Source organism: Cimex lectularius, unplaced genomic scaffold, assembly GCF_000648675.2.
Source record: "Cimex lectularius strain Harlan isolate CLEC.00 unplaced genomic scaffold, Clec_2.1 scaffold41, whole genome shotgun sequence".
Lineage (NCBI taxonomy): Eukaryota > Metazoa > Arthropoda > Insecta > Hemiptera > Cimicidae > Cimex > Cimex lectularius.
Genome location: NW_019393011.1, coordinates 688,834 through 713,187, shown reverse-complemented (window position 1 = coordinate 713,187; position 24,354 = coordinate 688,834). Strand labels below are relative to the sequence as shown.

The 24,354-nt window shown below is 34.2% G+C and overlaps 1 protein-coding gene across 1 annotated transcript in view; it reads left to right on the top strand.

The window, feature by feature from the left end:
• Positions 1 to 24,354, top strand: part of LOC112128024 (out at first protein-like) — a 93,570-nt gene that overhangs the window by 29,083 nt on the left and 40,133 nt on the right. Inside the window, exon 2 of the mRNA XM_024229758.1 lies at positions 16,373 to 16,486. Coding sequence (XP_024085526.1) covers positions 16,373 to 16,486 — 114 coding nt within the window. The remainder of the gene's footprint in view (positions 1 to 16,372; positions 16,487 to 24,354) is intronic.

Sequence of the window (24,354 nt, the reverse complement as noted above, 5' to 3'; positions counted from 1 at the left end):
CCCTCCCCCCATCGGTGAGAGATTCTTGCTAATGCAAGACAGGTCCCATAGAACACGTATTGTGGATAACTAGTTGTTGAAGTTGGGATTGAGTGCTTGGTGTGGCTAACTCGAAGATTTGAACTCAATCGAATACATTTGGAACCAACTTATGCGACGAGTACGACGGCGAAACCCAGGTCTTAACACCCTAGATGAGTTGGAAACTGCTGGTCTCGTTGATTGGGTAGATTAAGATTTTCAGAAATCTTTTCCATGGAATGGCGTCAAATAACCTGTCACAACAGAACTCTAAAAGTTCTATAAATTTGTCTTTTGGAATGGAAGTATTTAGGGTCCTAACACCCTAGAAGATTGTAAACGGCTGTTCTTCATGAATGGGAAATAATTCCTCAGGATTTTATCAGAATTTTTTCCAGGGAATGTAAAGGCGTTTAACGGATGCGATTCGTGCCAGAGGTGAAAATATTCGGAATTAAAAGGGATAAAATCATTTTTATTTGCTTTAGAATTTACTGTTTATTTTTATTTTTTTCTATTTTTTATTCCTTACACAATATTTTTTTTTAGAATTAGGTAATAAACATTTAATTTTAAATGTTTTATCTTTACAACTGAACCTGATTTTTGTATGCAGAAAATGAATAAACTTAAACACATTCCAATTTAAGGGTGGTGCGTTTATTTTGTCATCAGTGTATATGTAACCGTACATGTTTGGGACGAGAGAAAAAAGCCTTCCTATCTCTCTGAGCTTTCTGAGGACCATGATATGAGTGGGGGTTCAGGATCGGTCACCTCGTCTTTCCGGGTTCTTCTGTCGAGAAAAACAACGGTGTCTTCTGCTAGTTACTACCTCAGCCAAAAGTCAAAATAAAGAGAGACCGTTTCCGTCCTTTTTCCTTGGCCTATGTCTTTTTCTACAACTCTGGACGGCTCGGCTCTCCATTTGCCGAACCGGTTAGAACAGGACAGGCACAAGGGATTGGCTGAGACGAACGTCGCGGTCGGTGGTATGACCTCGAAGGGGGCCGTCCGTGGTGCCTCCTCTGGGTCACCACAACGGAAAACCCTTACCTCGTGGTGGAGACTACCATCGATTCTCCGATGATCCACAAAAATCGGTCGAAACAAGGATATGTGTTTTTTCGTTTGAATAAGCGCAATTCAAATTCAAACTAGAATTTACCACGCGATGAGAAAATTAACTCAATTGGTTGAAGTTGCAAGTCAGAATGAATATGCGGTTCGACTAGACACCGGCTCCACACGCTCCGAGTCCAAAGGTGACAAAAACCTCGATTTATATAAATATTTTTCAAATGTAAATAAATTTTGCATCCAATCAGAAGGTTGATGGGACAGAATATAACAAGGTATTATACTGTATTGTCGAGAATAAACGTCTGTTGACCATCTTTAGGACTCTTTTCCTCTTGGCTAATAATACGGCTCAAGGATATACGAACTTTTCGTGCGTAAGAGGATTTCGAATTTTGGACTGTCTTGTAACGATCCGTCCCTTCTCGACCGCTTCCTAATCAGCCTTCAGTAATCTCGATTCGTCCTCGATGCCGTTATCGATTGAGCTAAATGCTTATAACTATCTCACAAATATCGGGTCCAAAGAAAAAGTCGAGTTGGAATCGAATTCGAAGATTTCTGAATTATTCGCCAAAGCGGGATTGAGGCGAATCTCTGAAAGACGGCGTTAAAATATGCTAATTGTGTTAACGGAAAGACCTCTCGCCTAATATAATCATATCTAGTTTTATCCCTTCTCTCGGCATTGAATACGACAGATTCACCACTCCAAGTCTGTATTCGCGAATTTATTGTGCCACTGTTTCCATTTTAATTGGGGAGAGATAGTTGTCGGAAGATTGGAAGATTTCTTTTCAAAATCTGTCGTACTTTCGTCAATTCTCTCTTGTACTTGGCATTTTTCAGTAAGATTCGAGATTCCCCCTCCTCCGACTTATTTCTTCAAGGGTTTTGTTTGAATTACAATGGACTGTAGATATGATAATTTCTACCTTGTTCTTCTTTGTTTCAAATTAAAACCAATTGCTTTAATTTATATAATTACTCCAGTTTGGCATTCTTTACCTAAGTCATTTAATTAGAATAAATTGACTTCGATAACGTCTACGTGCTAAGGATATAAATAAAGGTAAAGAAAGCTATTAAAAAGATGGGGTACTGAATCCAACTATGTCTCGTTCCCACAAACAAATTATTTATACGTAATTTTAGAAACAATGAAAGTAAACTTTTCTTTTGTGATGTGCGCGGTAATGAACATACAATTTAGCCGATAATTTTAGACAGAATATCCTCACAGATCTGGCCTTTCGCCATCATCCTTAGTGGATTTGTGTGTTATTTTTCTAATCAATTTATTTTATTGAGTTTCTTTATGGTTATTATTTTTCGTCAAGTTTGATATTTATATCTCTTTTAAGATAACCCACCACTGAACATGGAAATGCCGAAACGTATGTGGCAGACCAAAATGATAGGTACCGACCAAATTACAAAAAATCGTTTTTATTCTCTTTGGTAGGCAGACCAAAATGATTGGAAATGACCAAGCTACGGTCATTGGTAAACTATCAACCTTAATGTGTGGTGTTTAGTGACATTTAGTCAATGGTATATTATGATACATTGATAATATTATTGTTACTTTATTCTGTAGATTGTTGTTAAATTTTATTTTTTATTTTGATTCACTCTATTCCAGAGACGTTGACAGCCAAAAACACACTTTCATAAAAAGTAGTAATGTGTGGTGTTTAGTTACCGTTAGTTAATGATTATTCGGAGATCGTGAGAAGCGGTCGGGTGTGATGTAGGTTTCAGAAAAACATTTTCTTTATCGTGCCAACGGTTCGATCTTTTATTAAGGTCATCTTCAGGGCTCAAAGTGTTTGTCTTCTGTGTAATTGTGAAGATGATCTCAATAAAAGATTGAAACTTTGGCACGAAAAAGAAAATGTTTTTCTGAAACCTACATCACACCCGACCACATCTCACGATATATGAATAACTAAGTTTCGATCTTTTTTGAGATCATTTTCAGGGCTCAAAGTGTTCATGTGTCATTCTTGTCTGTCGTGTTGAGAGTAACTTTGAGCGCTGAAGATGATTTCAGTAAACATCGAAACGTTGGCACGATAAAGAAAATGTTTTTCTAAAAACCTACGTCACACTAGACCGCATTTCACGATCTCCGAGTAATTATCAACCTTAAGTTCATAATTTACCAATTATGAGGCACTTGCCCTGAATTTTTTAGAGCTAACGATTTTACCAAGTAAAAAAAAAAATCAAACATAGTGAACCATCATTAAGACTTTCTTTAAGAATTTCCTTTTTCATTTCAATAAATCTTGACTGATCTCAAGTCTACTTGATCCGACCCTTCGTCGGGGCCTCCTAATTGACTTTTCACGTTCTGCCAATCTTTCGATCTATTAAAAAAAAACTGATAAAATAATTTGATCGCCCTATAGAAAGTTAAATATTAATGCTGCTTCAATTATGTTGGTTAAGTGAATATAGTATGAATTATGATGGTAAGGTTCACATAGGTTTAAACAAAATAAATTGAACAAATGTGGTAAAATTTAATATCATTAAGCTTAAAAAACTGTTTAAAATCGTCATAAGGATTTTATGTATTTTTTCATCCATTATATTTCTGTTTGAAAAAACTTAATATAGAGTTTATTCCTGCAGGTAAATTATTGTTGTTTATAGTTTTCAATTGAAATAATCAGCTGAAATAATTTTCTCACTTTCTGAATTTAATTTGCATTATATTTGAAAGCGTTTTCCTGTTATTTTCGGAGATCATCCCAAAGGTTTAAATGGGGAATCAATTAGCCGATAAGTTTATTGCTGCCGGCAGGGCGCAGGAAGCGGAAGGAGAAATTGTTCTGTTTGTCCAGATTCGGATCAGTTCGCGTGCCTTTACCGTATCAATCCAAGACCTGCACGCAGCCGTTACACACAGAAACTACTCCCTTTTTTTCAACAATATGCCTTCACTTTCCATTAACGGGGCTTGATACGTCCATGAATTTTCCAAGCTTGATCCAAGAGATGATTTATCGAAGCGGGAACGCTAGTGGAAATATTACACTGTTTCCTAGAGTTAAAACAACCCGTGTGAGATGGCTTTCGTAAATAATTAATTAGAGAATCTCTGCATTAACCGTATTCAGACTTGATCCCATTACGATTGAATCAGTTCTGATTGAATTAACTTGTGAAGCTGAACTAGTGGAAAGTTTCGAACTGGGACAGCTGATATTCGATAATCCGGCAATCGATCACGTCATTTTATGTGAAGGGATGATATCGACATTTTCTGGAATTATAAAGCTGCACTTTTTTGTATTTATACGTTGATGTATAATATATTTTTTATCATCGTTTTGCAGTTCGTTTAAAGTTCATACTCAAAGTAATTCATTAGTAACTCTGCGGACTTTGACATCTCACATCTTATAAATAAAACTGAAGTTAAAACTTTTCTCTTCCGATCTTTGAGTAAATTAAATATCATACGAAAAGTTTAGACAATTAAGGTTTTTTTTACAAAAGACAGAGGCTATTCTTTATATAATTGGAATTTTCATTTGTTAGTATTTTATTCTTGAAAAAGTTTAGAAGTTGAAATGGTTAATGGCTTTTTTTTTCCCCGACCGTCTTAATGAGCCGTACTATAATCTTATTAGCAATGCAAATGCAATGATATAATTGCCAGAGGAGACGAAAAATAAGATATAAACTAAGTACCGTGTAGGCTTTCAACTTTTTCCACCCCAGGAAAGAATAAGGAAATGCCCAACATGATTTTGATCAAAAGCACACGGCCTGCGTATACAATGCAAAACGACAAACTTGTGTAATTGTGTTAGTGAAGGGGGAGTGACATTGTATAAGTTGTTTTGTACAAGGATGAAAGTTTTTATTCGATGCGCTTGACAAAGTTAACCCGGGTTGAGAGAACAGGCCCAAGAGAGGTAGGTTTTCCTTTAATAAAACTTGGAGAGTACAAGGGTCCCGAAATGTTTTATGTATAATAACCGAGGGCTAGTAGAGAGAGTGGAGGTGGATCCATTCAAAGAATTTAGAATAAGGGACAATGGAGGAAACGCCGTTATCATGACCGTGCACAATCGTAAAACAACCCCAACAATACAAAAGTCAAAGTCGCGTAACGATACATTGGAATAACCGGTTCAAACTTGCTGAGAAAAGATAAATAAGTTTTCCTCTAGTCCAATATTATTGCATAGCTAAAAATATATAAGGAGATTTTATGTTTTATTTAAAAAGTTAGAAGGAAAAAGTATAATATTTCATTCACCTAGGGAACAAATATTGAAAATTTTCCCTACAAAACTGCTTTTCCATGATGCTGAATTATTTCAATTTTCGAACCTGTACGGAAATAATTTTTTAATAAAAACAATGTGAATTGGATTTTTTTGCTCGTGTACTAGGGGAATTCGAAAAAACAACATATAAATGTCTCATTGTTTATGCAACGAGCTGTCACTTCAAAATTCGTGTTATTTCAGACGTCGTTTATACCATTGAATATTTAAAGGCATGTTCTAATGTATGATGTCTTCCAAACAAGAAATACGCATTATGAGCAGCATACACCCAAATTATTCTCGAATGTAGAAAACCCTTTGGGAATTCAAAACAATTGGCTTTCTAATAGAACATAAATAAGCCATTTGAACATAAAGGTATCCAGTCGAACAAAAACTAGTCGATGTGTTAAGAATGCCGCCGCTGTTAACCGATTTGGAAATTACCATTTAAATATAACCGGACTGAGTTAATGGCCGAGTGAGGCAGCAGGAATAACAAGAATCTACGCGGGGCTACGGCTGATTAAAGCAACACGGATTTCGACGCGGTACTTTCTACAACGAACAATAACAACCCTTGCTAAAACACACTACCTTTATTATATGTAAATTTGCGCGCTAAAAGGGCCGTAGGTTAAGGCTAAATTGCCATTCCAAAACAATTATTATTTTTATCTTTAATTCCTATTATATAAGCGTTGTTGAACGCCCTCGTACATACAAAAATTTTAATTGGGTAGATGATGGATTAACGTTATACATCACTTACGGAAAATTAATTGAACTTACCAACTGAATTTATAGAATACAGTATATTTTTTTTAAATTTGGTTTAACGTGGGTGTTTCATCGAATATGTGGTCAACTGTGAATTCAATCTTCTGTTTATGTAACCTCTCTTCCTATGCTTTTATAATGTGACACAATTAGTCGCTTTTCCCGGTCCGATGAACGAATTACTTATCCTGCCATCTTCCAATTTATAAATTTCATTCTTGTCTTAACGTCCTTGTATCTCACTGGTTTTTTTAAAAATAATATCTATTTAATATTCAGTATACTTCGTTCCACCGTCTTTGAGTTCTAGAGAGGCTTTCATGTAAGTGACAAAGTTTGGACTTAAAGACTTAGTATTAAAGTTGAAATCATGCAGGTATCTAATATTCTGCCCTTCTTGTCTGGTGGATTTTTTGTTCGCTTTTCATAACGGGTTTCAGACTTAAAAATTAACCCCATGATATCTTTATCTTATTTTGCACTTCTTTACTAATTTTTGCCGTGAAGGTCATCGCTTTCGTTAACGTATTTCAGTTTCTTAGTAGAAAGAACACTCTATTTTTTCTGACGTTTATCATTAGGACTGTTTTGATATCGTTTATCTTAAGTCAAGCTTTTCCACTATCTTCGCTTAATTCCCGAAATATTTCTTGCAGCACGTTAGGCGTCTCTTCAAAGATTATAAATCATCAGCGAATCTCAAGTTCGTCTACATGATTTCTTCAACGAATATTCCTCGTTTCGCGACCCCTTTAATGATAGGAAGATCAGTATAATAAGCAATTATAAGTGTCGACTTGTTGACCCATTTTTCTTTTTAAAAACGCCTTGTTACAGTTATGATCTCGCTTTAGTGCCGCGATACATCTGTATAATGAGACGTATGTGGGATGGAAGTCTTCTCAGCAGAATACAAAAATTAATGTCTCATTGTGTCACAGTTTGTTGATAGTTTCAAAACGCCGTTTTATATAATATTTTGATATTGTACCGATTTCTCTACTAATTGATTCACTACGTGGTTGTGATCTTTTGTGGACTATTCTTTATGATAACCAGCATGGGGTATCAGGTCTCCATCCAATTCATTTCAAAATTATTTATCTTCAAAAAATTTACAAAACTGTTAGGTCGATGGAAAAAGTATTCATTTTGTAAAAAAAATTCCGCTGAAAGACTAAAGTGTGAAAATACAATCGCTTTTTATCCATCATCAATGAAACTCGTTTTATTGAACTTTTCCTCTGAATGTTATCTTTATTTTGTGTTTAAAATGCTGGACAGTTATCGCCTCTATTATCGATGGCTACTGATGTGAATGCAACAGCGAGAAGGTGCGGACCCTGGATAAATTATCTTTAATTTATTTAACTTATTGTCCAAAATGTTTTGGTCGGTACTTGGCATACTAAACCTTCATTTCTGATGTGTCTTGATGGCTTAGCCTATTAGAGCGCCGTTTTTCGACCTTAAAACAATTTCGATTTATTTATTTATTTTGATTATTATGTCTACTAATTAACAACAACTATCCTTATCTTCTAACTTATTACTTTTATGTCAAGTAATTATTTACACTAGTGTTGAGAAATCTTTTGAAGTTCTGATGAAGGGGACGAAACCAAGTTCTTTCAAGTTCGTCTTATCCTTGATTGTTTTAATATATTCAATTGTAATTAAATTAAGGCTGCTATCAAACACATCAAAATAATATAATTATTATGAATTATTAACAAATAATAAATTGCTGTGTTGATCATTTGTCCTTTTAATTATTAAACATAATAATGGAAAGTAATAATCCAACAAAAAATTTAAATAATTCGAAATAGTGTTTACATTCTTTCAAATTCCCAGATCCCTGATATTATTTACATATAATAATAATAATGATAATGAAGTTAATTCAAATGGTCGGACAAAGGAAAAACTGAAGTTACAATTTGTAGTTTAATTTTTAATATCAATAACATTCTTTTTATAAACACGTCTCCCGAGGTGTCAATGGATAGTTGATTTATCTTAATAACGAAACAACTTTTAAATAACCAATAAAATTCTTCGTTAACCAGAATGGCAATATTTTAAGTCGTAATATATGGATTTACAACAATTTCACTATGCTAACCAGTCAATACTCTTCAAGTGCGCATTCATACGGTACCCAGGTATAAATGAATTACCAAATAATCTCCTGCTAATTTCTATTAGTCTTGGACATACAGCTAAATTGGTCCTATCTTTTTTTGGAGTATACGGTTGCATCATGCACAAATTTCTTGAACAAAACCCGAAGTCTTTCCAAATCCATCTTATCTGCCCTGGTGTATGTGTACTATGTTGGTACTGATTAAAACCTGGCACTAATTAAAGTCAAATTTTAATTTTTTTCACGGGTTCAGTTTTCCAATTATCCATTCGAATGATTTAATTTTGAATTCATTATCTACATTTTTAGATAGTCGATTGAAACCATAGTTCCACCTGCTTACATTATTCGTATTATTCAATATCAAATTTACTTAATATTATTTATTTTTTCGAAAATAAATTCTTATGCAACACCTAGGAAGTGACTATTAATGGCATTCAATTAGAATACGGTGGAAATATTCGATTTACATAAACTAGGCACATTTGAAAAGCAGGGTTGAAGATTGAGATGTCATTTACAGTATATAAATAAAGTGAAATAGGGCAGAAATCGGAAATTTGAACAATTTTCAAAATAAAAAACTCTAAACTGCTTTTCATTATATTATAATATGTTTTATGTTTTGCTTCCCAGAGTTATTCTATTGATTGGCATACTGTGCTGAAAACTTTTTACTTAGATTGGAACATAGTGTTCAGACCAAAATACCATTTTCCCTTAAATAGGCGTGGAAATTCCATTTGGATGTTAATATAAATTCTCCGATAATTATAATGATTTTCAACATCTATTCTATGACCGTTATAAACCCATTTCATTTGTAGGTAACTAGTTTGCATCCGTTTTTAAACATAAATATTTTTGATTTAAACAAATTGACTTTCATAGCCCATAAACTTCACTATTTTCCAAAGGCATTGACTGGGTCTCATATAACAAAAGGCCACGATCTTCGGCATGGGCTAATTTTTTTAACTTAATCGTTGCAATTTCTCGAAAAACTATATACAAAACTAAATATAATATTTCAAATAGTTTATTGTTGATTTTTTCAAGAAATTTTATTTTAATATGTACTTTAAATATTTTCATAAAATTTACAATTATAAATAAGACGATATTAAATTTATTTCTCTTAAATATTGCTAAGATTACACGAAAAATTATTATGCTGCAGTAACGTAATTAAAATTTTAAAATAAATTAATTTTTTTATTAACAAACCATCAGAGATGAGGCTAATTGGAAAATCTCATTATTATTCATATAAAATTATATTCCAATTAATTATTCTTTTTATGTAAGGTTTTTGGTTGAGATGAAAAACCATAGATAAAAAGAATAGTTAATTGGAGTAATTAATATGGTCATTTATTACCACTAAGCAAATATGGATTAATAAACTTATATTGTTGAGGACAGATAACTTTATCCAAAATAAATTTGCTTAATTGACTGTATTGATTGATGATAAAAGAAGTAGAAATTTGTGGGAAATAATATGTTCAATTTGCCTGCACGAAGGAGGAATTCTCTAGGAAGTCAATAAAACGCGCATTGAATAGTTTGACATCTTTTCAAAATTTTAAAAACCCACAAAAACACATCCAATCCAAAATATATTTGTATTGTTTTAAATGTGCACTTCTTTAAAAGCCTGATTCTTTAATCTGTTCTAATTTTTTCCTAATCGTGTTAAACCTTGAGAACCGTATTGTTCAGATGAAAGAAAGAGTCCTCTTGTTCGGAGAAACGTTCCAATCATTTAAATTGGCCACATGTTATGAATTGCATTGTGTAGGATGGCTCCACTCACGTTCGTAAACACTTAAAATGACGTTGTTCCCGGTTGTAAACAATGTCGTGCCGGGAACACTTAACAAAGTGAACCGGGGCCATCAACATACCCGAGCCTGTTCGGCACAGAACAGCACTTGGGACGATATGAACCATTATACATCGCATTTGCATTAAACCCCCGTGTTACATTTCGCTTCAGGAGCGTACGTAAATAGCTATGCTCATGATTAACAGCCCTTGCACGGATCGAAATTCGACTCCCGGCGATACGTCATAGAACGGCATTTCCCGCTTTGAAACATGCCTCATTAACGCTAAATATTTCAGTCCTTTCATTAATCTTAATTTTTAAAGATCTTCAGTTTTAAATTAATCTTGTAAAATTCTGTCACTCCGCTTTGGAAAATACTTCGGCTTAACCTTACTTCACTAAGTCTTTAAGCTCTAAATAGAATCATTAAACTTTCATCAGACATCTGCACTAATTCTCAAACCAAATAGGAACCCTTTCAATCCCTCCACGACAGCAGATTTAATTTCAAACGAGTTGGCCATAATTGAAACTAGTATTAATATCACTCTGATGCACATACACGATAATCAATAGAGGGTGTTAATTAGATTTCACGTTTTTTATTGTACTCATATTCCAGAAAATGTCATGATTTATTTGTAAGACGAAAGAGCGAATGTTTTGATTGTATATTGCAAGTAGTAAAGTAACTTCGTTAGGTGTATACAAATTTCAAAAATTCCTCGCGTTTTTGAAAGGGTTGATAATAAAAATATCACGATTTGGTACATGGTACCTGAGACCATTAAGTCCGTTTAGATATGCATTTTTACACAGACACAGATAGAGAGAGAGAGAGAGAGAGAGAGAGAGAGAGAGAGAGAGAGAGAGAGAGAGAGAGAGAGAGAGAGAGAGAGAGAGAGAGTGTGAGAGAGAGAGTGAGAGAGAAAGTGAGAAATAGAGAGAGAGAGAGAGAGAGAGAGAGCAAGTATGTATAAGAGAGAAGTGAGTGAGGTTGAGAGAGAAAGAGAGAAGTGAGTGAGGGTAAGAGAGAAAGAGAGAGAGAGAGAGTGTGTGAATGAGTGAGTGAGTGAGTGAGAAAGAGAGCAAGTGTGAGAGAGGAATGATGGGAGAGAGAGAAAATGGGTGAGTGAGAGAATATGAGTGAGTGAGAGAAAGTGAGTGAGTGAGTGAGAGAAAATGAGTGAGTGTGAGAAACTGAGTGAGTGAGAGAAAGTGAGTGAATGAGAGAAAGTGAGTGAGTGAGAGTGAGTGAGTGAGAGATTGAGTGAGAGAGTGAAAGAGAGTGAGCGAGAGAGAGCGAGAGAGAGAGTGAGTGGGAGAGAGAGAGTGAGTGTGTGAGAGAGAGTGAGTGAGTGAGTGAGAAAGAGAGCAAGTGTGAGAGAGGGATGATGGGAGAGAGAGAAAGTGGGTGAGTGAGAGAATATGAGTGAGTGAGAGAATATGAGTGAGTGAGAGAAAGTGGTTGAGTGAGAGAAAGTGAGTGAGTGAGTGAGAGAAAATGAGTGAGTGCGAGAAACTGAGTGAGAGAGAAAGTGATTGAGTGAGAGAAAGTGAGTGAGTGAGAGAGAGTGAGTGAGTGAATGAGAGAGTGAGTGGGAGAGAGAGAGTGAGTGAGTGTGTGAGAGAGTGAGTGAGCGAGAGAGGGTGAGATTAAGTGAGAGTGAGTGAGAGAGAGTGAGTGCGAGAGAGAGTGAGTGAGAGAGAGTGAGTGAGAGGGAGAGTGAGATTGAGTGAGTGAGTGAGAAAAAGCGAGTGAGTGAGTGAGAGAGAGAGAGTGAGATTGAGTGAGTGGGTGAGAGCGAGTGAGTGAGTGAGAGAGAGAGAGAGTGAGTGAGTGAGAGAGAGTGAATGAGTGAATGAGAGAGAGCGAGTGAGTGAGAGAGAGCGAGTGAGTGAGTGAGTGAGAGAGAGCGAGTGAGAGATTGAATAAGTGAGAGAGTGAGTGAGAGAGTGAGAGAGAGAGAGAGAGAGTGAGAGAGAAAGTGTGTTAGAGATTGGAGAGGGGTTGTGTGACACAGCGGGAGAATGTGAGATTAAGGGAGACGAATAGACGAATATAGAGTTACATGCTCATATGTGTGTATGTAAAGTAAAAAACACTTTTTCACAAAATGAATAGGGCTACGTAAGACAATTTCGTTTTTTTGAATGAAATCTTTGAATTGTCTAGTGGTCCCGTAAGTTGAACCCTCTATTTTCATAGGTTAACAAAAACTGGACGAAAAAATTGAATATTTAGGAAAAAGTGAACAATGCCTGTATAATAATAATTTAATTAATACTTTTCTCTATAGTTTACTTTATACTATTATGTCCTAGTTTATTTTAACAAAATTTCTTTTTTAAATGTACAAATATTTTAAAGATATAAATATTTATTAGATAAATATTTTTATTTATCTGTCTGCATTGTACATTATTTATGTTCACTTCATCTCTTGATATCCCATCTATAAAAGAGAAGTGCAGAAAAGAGCCAGTTTCCACAAAACACTTGGCGATGGTCGAATTGAGAAAAAACACGATGATATAGAAAGAAAGAAAATTGATGTTCTTCATTCAGGTCGGTGTGTGCCGGGTCTGAAAACCCAATAACAACAACAAAAAAACCTAAGGAAAGAGTTCTTTGTGGATTAGTTTTCTCTACGTTTTGGAAGAAATAGCGTCTCACCTGTTTGATCACATAAAAGGAAGGGAATATTTAGTAACATTTATCGCGTTTGAGCGCTAATTGGCTTGAATATTTCTGAAAGAAAATATACAGCATAAATTCACATAGAAAAAAAGTTTTCTTTAGTCCCGACCTGTTAACAAATGGGGAGAAAAAAAGCCTCGCTACTTAAGAGCCTGTGGGTTTCGGAGTAAATGCTGACCCTGTTCTAGGAAGAGGCAGTGTTTTGTGGATCGTATGTTTTTTAATGAGTTGACACAGGAGGGAAGACGGTTCAAGAAGCACAGTACAGCTCGCCTAAGTAAACCCGATCCTCGGGTAACTTTCTAAGTGTTTTACGCCCGTTTATAAAGGGTAGCGGGTATGGGTTTGAATCAAGCTTTTTTCACCTTCCACTCCTCTGACCTTCTCGTCTCATATTCCTGACAACGGTTTGAAAATCCGAATTTTCTTCTATGCATTCAAATAAATCATTAATTTAGAGCGTTTCTCTGAAAATTACGTTTAATCAGGTTTTGACTGCTTTTCAAGCAAAAAGCCATCTTTTCTCTAACATAACTAATAAATATTTATCGAAGCTCTAAAGATTATCATTAAATATTTCATTATATAAGTTGGAATATATCTTTAAGCATTTTCGTTAACCATTCAAATTTTTTTATTTTTTTTTAACGAGGGTTCGCAACTGCAGAGGTAATATCAACCCTCGGGGTGCCGGTGGTTTTTTTACAAAAGTAAGTATGTCGGGTTCGAATGCAGGGCCGCTGGATTCGAACCCGGGACCTTTACCTTACAGTGATGAGCGCCGTGTCAACGCCTAAACCGTTGCGGCCACCGACGCCCCCCATTCTATTTGTTCTAAATAGAATTTACAAACTTTTTATTCAAAACGGACAGGATCTGTTGAAAGAAAAAAAAACGAAAAGAAGAATGAAATGTAAAATATCAATAATTGACTAACAAATATTGATTGATTGCTGGTATCATATAAATGGGATAAGTAATGGTGAACGACGATCATTGAATAATTTCCTTCCTCTGCTTTCGTCCATTTCCACATACACAGCAATAATATTTACCTCCCGTTCCGAATCGATTTTCGACTGTTTAATTTACTTAACAGGAATTGAACTTTGGAGTACAAAAAGAGCGACCAGTGGCCCGACTGACCAGATCTCCGACTGGGACGTCCGGGGGCAAAAAGCGAGAATAGACGGTTCGAGAGATGATAAATAATGATCAGTGACAACAGCTGACAAGAGTCCATCCGATTCCAGACCATTTGACCAAACTCGAACAACACTTAAGCAACTTTCCAGGCTTTCCGGTACAGCTGGACGTTCTATGATACCAGTTATTGTCTTCGTGTTTGTAAACTTCGTTGGGTCATGAACTCTACACAGAATACCATTCTTCTAAAATACTACCTTGTTATATATTTATTATCTATATGTTTCTTTCAAACCATAAAAATATGTACTGATGTTTATTTAGAAATCGTGATATGCGGTCTGGTGTGATGTAGATTTCAGAAAAACATTTTCTTTATCGTGCCAACGTTTCGATCTTTATTGAGATCATCTTCAGGGCTCAAAGTGTTTGTCTTCTGTGTAATTGTGCCCCACACGACACGCAAGAATGGCACAATTACACAGAAGACAAACGCTTTGAGCCCTGAAGATGATCTCAATAAAGATCGAAACGTTGGCACGATAAAGAAAATGTTTTTCTGAAACCGACATCACACCAGACTGCATCTCACGATTTCTAAATAAATATCGATTAACGGTCACTAATCACCACACATATGTACAGATGGGAGGCCATGGAGGTCACCGATTTAACTAACTAATTTTTGGTGATACTTCACCGATAAATATTATACATGTTCTGGCCAATTAATTCTAGGAGGCGAGAAAAAAATGGTTTTCTTTGTTGTGCCTACTTTTATACGTCGCTTGGTCATAATTTATTTTCCTATTTACCATACCGATACTAGGTGTCCCTGTGAATTGACATCAATTGAGGAGGTCATCCTCCTTGTCAAATTGGATTAAAAAATTTCTTATTGTCCAAAGTCTGATTCTCAGTTGAATTGATATTTCACTTTTTAGGCGACATTATTCAGTGAAGTCACACGTATCTTATTAAATCCTACTGTGCATTTGATTGTTACTGAAAATGTCTCCAAAACCCAATGAGATTGGTTTATGTTTAATATTGTTTACTTTGAGCAACCCAAATACAAAATCACTCAAAATATCAATTTTGGCGAGTTTCCAAGGTTCTTTTTTTAAGCTTAAGTACGAATTTATTTGTTTGCAAATATTGACAGATACAGGGAAGAAAAGTTGCACCTACTAACGAACAAGAAACACATGTTCTTAATTTCTCAAAGATCGGTTTTGACCAATGTAGACTTAACGTTTAATTGTTAAAAACAATTGGATTATCCGGTTACAAAAGGCTCAAAAAATTAGGAAACTAACCAAAATTGGATTTTGCAATACCTATGTGAATTAACGAAGTATTACAAAGTATCGAAAAAAGTCGCTGGCCCAAAATTAAACACACAAAAAAAAATATATCCAAACTAAATTAACTGTTCAACACGTTCACTTTTTTGAAGGATGTCATTTAATGACAGATTTTTTTTAACACTTTTATTTTTTATTTTTTTTAAATCTCAGGACTTGCAATGCTCTATCAATTGGCGCAATCAAATTTGCAATAGGATTAATTTTTTGTGAGACTTTACAGAATGAAGGTTTGAAAGGTTGAAGTAACTGCAAAAGTGAAATTTCTCGATTAAATTGAGAACCAGATTTTGGACCAAAGCGTCTTTTTACACCATTTTGAAATGTAGGATGACTTACTAAAATATCGAGGTTTGTTCATGGGACACCGTGCACATACCAATACCAATTCCAGCTGCCAAATACAATTTTTACTTAATGACCGTGGACTAGGAAAGTAGGTTCAAAACTTTTTTTATAACAAGAAACAAAATAGAAATTCGGTTTTAGCACCCCAAGAAACCCTGAATACAATTTTTTGGAGGTAAAATAAAAAATCTCTGAAAACCATAAAAATATAAGTTTTCAATGCTTCCTCCGATCTACCAGAAAATCTACAAGATTTTGAACCCTCTAAACTACAAGCAATGGTATGATTTTAGCTTCCGTAAATAATTTGAAGTGGAGATATAAAATGAACGTTTAAGTTGCTTTTGTTAATTTCAACCTTTTTCTCAGTTATAACGACATATAATCTAATTGTTGTTGTCATAGGCAGTAAGATGAATAATCCAGCTTTCCATGGGTTGTCTTAATTTTAAATTTCGATAAAACTCAGAGCAGTTATGAATTTTTAAGTTGTACATCGGACATCATAGACAAAAAAATGCCTTTGAGAATCCAGCCTCAAAATGCATAATTTTTTTATTTCGATTAAAATGACAATTTAATGGGGGGTGCTTAAAATTAATCCGAATTAAATGTTTTAATGCTGACAAGAGATTCGTATTGTTTCAGGGCGGCGATGTTCTGCAGGAAACGATCACTGCGAATGTCACCGACGACACGGTGACCCTGGAATTTCAGAGATCCGACGGGACTCTCATAACTCAACTTATAGATTTTCGAACGGTAAGTGACACTAAATTTGAATTATTTTTCGTTTACCTTCAAAGAGATGGTTAATCTGAGGGAAAAAGTGCAATATTTCTTGAGCCAAATGGTGATAGCCATTACGACTGGTTTAGATGGGAATGAAAATAGTTTGCGTCTTTAGATTTTAATTTCTCAGTTTCTCTATTTCATTATCAAATATTTCCCATTTTTTTCTACTCTATGCGACGTTCTGTACAATTTGTTTATAATAATTTTGTCCCGAGGTTTAAAATTTTGCTTTAATTTCAAATTGTGCTGAATTTTTTCAAGGTTTACTTGTTTCATGTGTATTTCAACAATTCTATTCCTAGCTGAGCACTCTTCTTCGCCAGAAATATAAGTAAACATTGAGGAGGGACGATAAATTCCTTACAATCCGGTGGTGACATTTGCAATTTAACTTAACCCCAATCCTTGGGTGGTGAATGTGCGATGTGAGAGCATCCAAGTTCATATTGATTATTTGGAAAATTCAAATCCCAATTAAGTACATTTGGCTTAACCCATTTTACATCTAGCTTTATTTCATTATTGCGCACATTAATTTCAAGTGAATGTTATCAATTAAAATACAAATATTTTATATGATTTATTCCTGTGAACTACAATATCTCACATCATCCATGTTTCATGGTGTTCACACTTCACTTGATTATGGTGTTCACACACCATGAACAATTGCCACATTTATTTTATTATGGACATGTGGCTTATTGAAATGTAAGATGATTTATCATTTAAAATATTTTTTAACTTTTCGTTAATATTGTCTAATGTATTTTTCAATTTTACCCCATGGATAATTAGTAATTAATGTACGCCCTATCTCGTTAAAAAAATGGAATTGAGTAACATTTATAATTTTTTATAAATTATGATTATTCGGAGATCGTGAGATGTGGTCTGGTGTGACGGGGGTTTTAGAAAAACATTTTCTTTTATCGTGCTCCGTTTCGATCTTTATTGAGATCATCATCAGGGCCTGGGATTTATAAACATTGTTTAAATTTTATAAGTTCGTGTAGGATGAGGAAAACAAATGAATTTATACAATGCTAGAAAATTTTAGATTTAAAAAATGAATTTAAACAATGCTAGAAATTTTTAGATTAAAATAATGGATTTATACAATGCTAGAAATTTTTTGGGTTAAATAAATAACTAAATTTGTACAATGCTAGAAAATTGTAGATTAAAACATGAATTCATACAATGCTAGAAATGTTAGATAAAAGAAATATGAATTTATACAATGCTAGAAAATTTAATCACAGTATTTGTATAATTTCCTATATACGCGGAAAACAAACGCTTTGAGTGAGTACAACTACTTTGATTAAATTTTCTAGCATTGTATAAATTCATTTTTTAATCTAAAATTTTCTAGCATTGTATAATTTTTTTAGCGTTGTATATTTTTTTAAATCTAAAATTTTCTAGCATTGTATAAATTCATTTTTTAATCTAAAATTTTCTAGCATTGTATAAATTCAATTTTTTAATCTAAAATTTTCTAGTATTGTATAATATCATTTTTTCGACATCCTCTATGTATTTGTAAAATTTAAACAATGTTCAGAAATCCCAGGCCCTGAAGATGATCTCAATAAAGATCGTAACGTTGGCATGATAAAGAAAATGTTTTTCTAAAACTACGTCACACCAGACCGCATCTCACGATCTCCGAATAATAAATGACTACCGGTCACTAAACACCAAACATTTTTTATAAGTTGATTATTAGTGCAGTGAGAGAAACAATTTAAAATTAACGTTTGAATTATACGTTTTTAAGATAAATTCAGCAATAGGAAGAGTCTATGGGTGCCGACTTTATATCGACCAATGGTTGCAAGGCTAATCGATTTATTCTAAGCAATGACCTTACTACGAATATTAAAGTTCTTACGATATCCCAGACAAACGTCAATAACGCTGATTGTTGCGTATTATTCTTGAAAGATTCTTCTTATTCTCATTTTTACTTGGTACGTGTTTGCAAACCCTCTACAGCATTATTCAAAAGTTTACCCAGCGTCATCAAGTCGAGACTTGCTATGGTAACAGTGTTTTTACTCTTGAACTGACCAATTAGTCCTATATTATTCAAAATGTAATAGAGAACATTCTCCCTCGTAATTGAATTACAAAGGTTACCTGGTAAATCAACGCAGATATAGAATTAATGTTTTGGCGCGCTGCTTTTCTAAATGAGTTACAACTTATGGAGGCCGTCGGAAGCGACAGTTTCATTACCCGGGAGCGTCGGCTAACTTTTAATTTATCTCAGTGAAACGAAGGCGCAGAAGGTGAAGTGAGGAAATTAATTATCAAGACCGTGAAATTAACCCGGAATGATATAACTTTGAAATAAGATGTAGCTATCTGTTAAACTTTCCCTGTTGTTTTGTATATTGTTGAGTTGTTATTTGTAAATAAAAGAGAAGGAATTTATGTTCATATATAAATAGACTGGAACCTCTTGTGATTTATTAGGGGCTTGTGCTACAATTACGATAGTTACTATTTTTACCATCATTCCTTATTAATTTCTGAAAGAAAATTGATCCATACAACATCCACTTATGTAAGTAGTATTATTACGATACAATAGTTTTATTACGCACCTAGAAAACATAGAATTTAATACATAATACAAGTACAAAAATAAAAATGGATTAAAGTAATCGTAAGTAGTCTTATTAATTTTTTTCGTTGGATCCGAGGGTGATGAACGTATAATATTGTCTTTCTTTTTCATTTTGTTCCGCATATATTTGTTATTTTGATTTGCCTGGCGAGTTTTGGCTTTTCGGCATCTTCAGTCTGTGTGATTTCCGTTTACTAGAGTATTTTTGTAAGTTCCTAAAAAGCGGAAGGAGTATGTCAGCGTTACAGCGTCAGCTATAGGTGGTTTTGACAGGCTAATTTCAGGTTTTTTTTTTTTAAATTGTTAATGTTACGTTATTAATATGTATTTCTTTTTTACCTTTAGTTTGAATGTGTTGTGTTTTGTACATTTCTATTTTTCCAAGTACGTCCAATATATTTGGAACTCGTAGTTCTTTGAGAGGTGAGGTGTTTTGTGATTGATTGTCCTTGTTTCTAAATGATAATTATTTGATCTGGATTTTATTTTTTCTCCGATGTATTTTTTGTTCCGAATATCTATTTGCATTATATTTATATTGAATTATATTATTCGATGCATAGGAAAACCAGTTGCACCAGGTTCTTAAACGGACTGTCAGGTCACTTCCATCTATCCATGCCAGTAGTTCTAGAGCATGTTAAATCGTCATAGTACAGAGACGGAGAATGAAGAATGACCCTCAGTGATGATAGCAGTTCATTACCTTTGGCAAATGTCAAACTGGAATTGTCCGATTGGTCGACTGCGTTGCAGTTTAAGGAGAAATCTTTAAAAGTGAATTTAACTTGCATTTTATTGGTAATAATATTATTTAACTTTACAAATATTTTGCATTTTGTTTTTAATTTAAGAAAATGTACTAAATTTTCGAAGGTGGATAGTTTTATTTGAATGAGGTGAATTCATTACTGTAAGGTAAAGGTCCCGACATACTTACAAACGGGCTTTTTTTTTCAAAAACACCGGCACCCCGAGGGTCGATATAACCTCTACTGTTGCGAACTCTCGTAAAAAAAGAGAAAAAAAGCACCAGACACAATTTAAGCAGGTTGTGCATTATCTCGTCTCTGTTTTCTCTCTGGAATTTTCCCATTGTCTATTTTTCTTCAGTGGAGTTGTGTGCCTAAATTGTTAAATGTAGTTTGTACGTTCCTTTTTCTATTTATGTGAATATCGCCTAGTTAATGTGGTTTTTTACTATCGTCCCTTTATTATTTTATTGTTTGTGTGTATTGTATTTAGTTCATATTTGTAACTCCCCTTGGGTAGTGGCACTGTCTTTAGTCTATCAGTCTTGTACTCTAGAGTAACTATTCGCTGGCCGGTGAGGGTAGTTTAAGCATGTTCGTATGTTATCTGTTGGTTCTAATTGAATTTTTGCCAGCTTTCGTGATTATTTTGTCATTAAAAAGATAATAATATTTATTCAACTTTCAGTCCACTCTTATTATTTATTTACCGTCTGTATAAATATTTTATATATATATATATATATATATATATATGACTCTGACTTTTATGTAATTATGTAATTTATGCTTTGCGGTCTTTTATCGAGTGTTATTTTAAATGACAATTAATTAAGGTTTTTAGTTGAAATGAAAAAAAGTTAATGGCACGAGAGGGATTCGAACCCACGACCTTCGGCTAGGTATGCCGCAGCTCTACCACTTGAGCTTTCGTGACCTAGATCCACCCGGACATCAACCCCCCATCTTAACCCCACTTTATGAGTTTTCCCTCCTTTTGCCATTTTTCAGATGTCGTGTAATCGGTTTGGATTATCGACGACAATTGAAATGGCGATGGAGAGCTTTAGTGAAGTGTACTTCATTTTTAAATAATTAATTCACTACTTTCGTGGTCCGCTTGACCAATTAATACATGACAATTAATTAAGGTTTTTAGTTGAGATGAAAAAAAGTTAATGGCACGAGAGGGATTCGAACCCACGACCTTCGGCTAGATACGCCGCTGCTCTACCACCTGAGCTTTCGTGACCTCGATCCACTCGGACATCAACCCCCATCTTAATCCCACCGTATAAGTTTTCCGTCCTTTTGCCATTTTTCAATTAACTTTCGTTAACTTTTTTTCATCTCGACTAAAAACCTTAATTAATTGTCATGTATTAATTGGTCAAGCGGACCACGAAAGTATTGAATTAGTTATTGTAAATTTCCTTACAAAGCAGGGGCTCTGTTTTCTTTGATTCCATTTTCTCCTTACATTTTAGGTTTATCAATTTACATCCTGCTGTGCTTGTTAAGAAAATTTGTTTGCGTATTCTATCAAATTATTTTCTTGAAGTTGGATTGTTAGTTTCATATTTGTTTTCTGTTTGAAAGATTTCTTTTATAGAGCTTAAAGAAGGAAGGCTCTGCCAGTGGTGTGCGATGGCATCTCGTTGGTTTATCTCGTTTCTTGTTCGTTTTGGGATTTAGTGGAGGGCAATTTCGCATTCCCGAGGTGTTTAGCTTTGCTTAGCAATTCAGAACCATTTTCGAGCCGGATAATTGTATCAGTTCACCGCTTTGATGTGTGCTTGGCTGTCAGATATGACAGCGATGTCATAATCGTTCTACCATCACAACAACAATCATTCTTACAATCCATTTCAACCTCACCTTCGTTCAGGAAATTTCGACTACGTTGGCAGATATTTAATTAAATGTGCAATTATATTGTAGATTTAAAGTATGGTATTTTTTTGTTAATAATCGGGAATTTATAATTAATAGGGAGAGAGTGGTATGCTATAACGGACTATTCTGGAACACCATAATAGGAATGCGAAAATTGCAAACAATGCGATAATTGCATACATTATCTACCCCTGTCAAGTCTGATGCTATTCTAAAAACTTTATTATTATTCCATTTACGTTTTTGTAGACAAATGACTAAGTTAACTCTTTCAATCAATTAATTATTCATTCTATGGTCTAGGTTGAGATAAAAAATTATTAATATGTTATATTATTATTCATAAAATAATAATAGTTAAATGCTCCTTGAAACAGAGGATTAATTGATATCAGAAAGTCTCAGTTAAAACTTAAAATACATTGTAGGGAATTTAGTTTTTCTTAAAAGTTCTTAATGTAATTGTAGATTTTGTTTCTTTCATGGAATTTTTACAACTATATATTTGTTTTATTTAAAACATGGTATCATGGTTTAAATACCATTTTTTAATGAATTCTAGGTTTCTTTCTTTTACTGGTTCTTATTCATCCATGGGCATTGGCATTAATTTATTGAAGAACTCCAGTTTTTTTCTCGTTATTACTATGAATACATTTTGGAGTAATTCCAATAACCTCTCTTTAGGTGCCGATCTTTGAACTTACAACGGAATGTATCTCGAAACATTGTCAACTGAAGAGGGGTTATTGGAATTACTCCAAAATGTATTCATTATATTAAAGAGAAAAAATACTAGAGCTCTTCAATAAATTAACACCAATACCGCGGGTTAAATAACGACAGTAGGGGTAGTCACGATCTTTGTGTTAACCCTGTTAAATCCTGTTAGATAGAGAAAAATGATGACGTAGACTCGAAAATGTAGTCACTTTGCTATCCGTTAGTTCATAGGTAACCAACATGGCAGCCTTGAATTTAACAGCTGTTTTTTGTTTACACGTATTTTTATTCTTATTAAATCAGACCAATACATTTTTTTTGCTAATTTCTGACCTGTCATTATGCTCTCATTCATAGTAGATACATCCCTTTTCCTATAAGGTCGTAGGCTGTTAGTCGTTAGGATGGAAGTTAGTTATGCCAGCACGAATTGAAGCGTGTCATTTGTTAGTACTTTTCGAGTGCATAGATAGAATTTTGAATGAAAGAGTTGATTAATTTTCCATTTTTATTAACTTCTGGCATCTTTCATTTTAACACAAAAAGAAAACCAAAACAAACAACAACAAGCCTTGAAGGACTGGTATAGCTTTATTTTTGGTTCAACCAGTCGCCACGCGCAGCATTGCGGAAAATTAACATTTAATATGCTAAGAAAAGAAGGGGCCGTTCATGATCCTACTGGATTTCTCTATTCGAGTTAACACGAGTTAACCTCTTACAAACATTGTGAATATCCCTATGAACTGGTTTGAAAAGTTCCATAAAAAGAAACCCGTCTAAAATTATAACAACTTCATGTGCTGAGGATTGTAAAGATTCTAAATTTTATATCGAGGTTGTAGGAAATTTCTAAACATTAAAATGTTTTTAAGGTTGCCCTAATTTTGTGTTTATTTGTCTAACTGGAAATGACAAAATTTCATAATCGATACTTATTTGTTTCTTGTAAGGAGAAAGTTCAATTATATTTCCTTGGAATCGTGGAAAAATAAAACTGAAATACTCCCACAATTCAAGGAATATAATTTATTCGAGGAATTGTTATAAAATGTTTATTATCTTTATATTCGGTTTTGTTGATTTTAAAAAGGCTAAAACTGTTGTAGTACAAAGAACAATAAACTTCTGAAAAACATTTAAAATAACTTTTTGTCATTTTTATATTGATTTCGTTCATTTAGAAGAAAAAGACTGAAGTTAGCAATGCTTAAGCCTATAACAGGGTTTGCACCCCGAGCTTCCTGTGGATGTCCTTCATCCTACTCAGCACCTACTACCTAGTACTAAAATCGTACCTGGCTGATCGTTATTTCAGAGAACGACAGGGCATTGGGATATCCTCTCCCATCCAAGCGGGCCTCCTACAAGGGAGCGGACAATCCACTCTACTGCTGATGAGTCAACAGTCCTTTCTCTGCACAAAAATCTCATAACATATTCAGAAATGTCAGAACAATTTTCACTTTTCGGTACAAAAAGTGGATAGACGATCCAAAAATCCAAACAACAAACGGTGTTTCTCAACTCCATGTGAACTTATGGTATCGAACTTAAGGGGTCAAAGTCCTCCTTTTTATGAATCCTGAGTCCTAATTATAACTTTTGTTCCAGAAGTAGCGAAAGCTAATTACAAAGCAGTCCATCAATCCTTTTCTGCCTATCCCAATGCCTTGGTAAGGTCAGCTCATTTTTCACTACCATCTAAGATAATGCTCCGATTGTAATTTATAAACTTATAATGATTAGTAAAAAAGACAAAAGGCAATTCGCTGTCTTTGTCCAACAAATACTGAAATCATTATTTGTTGAAAGTTCTCTAC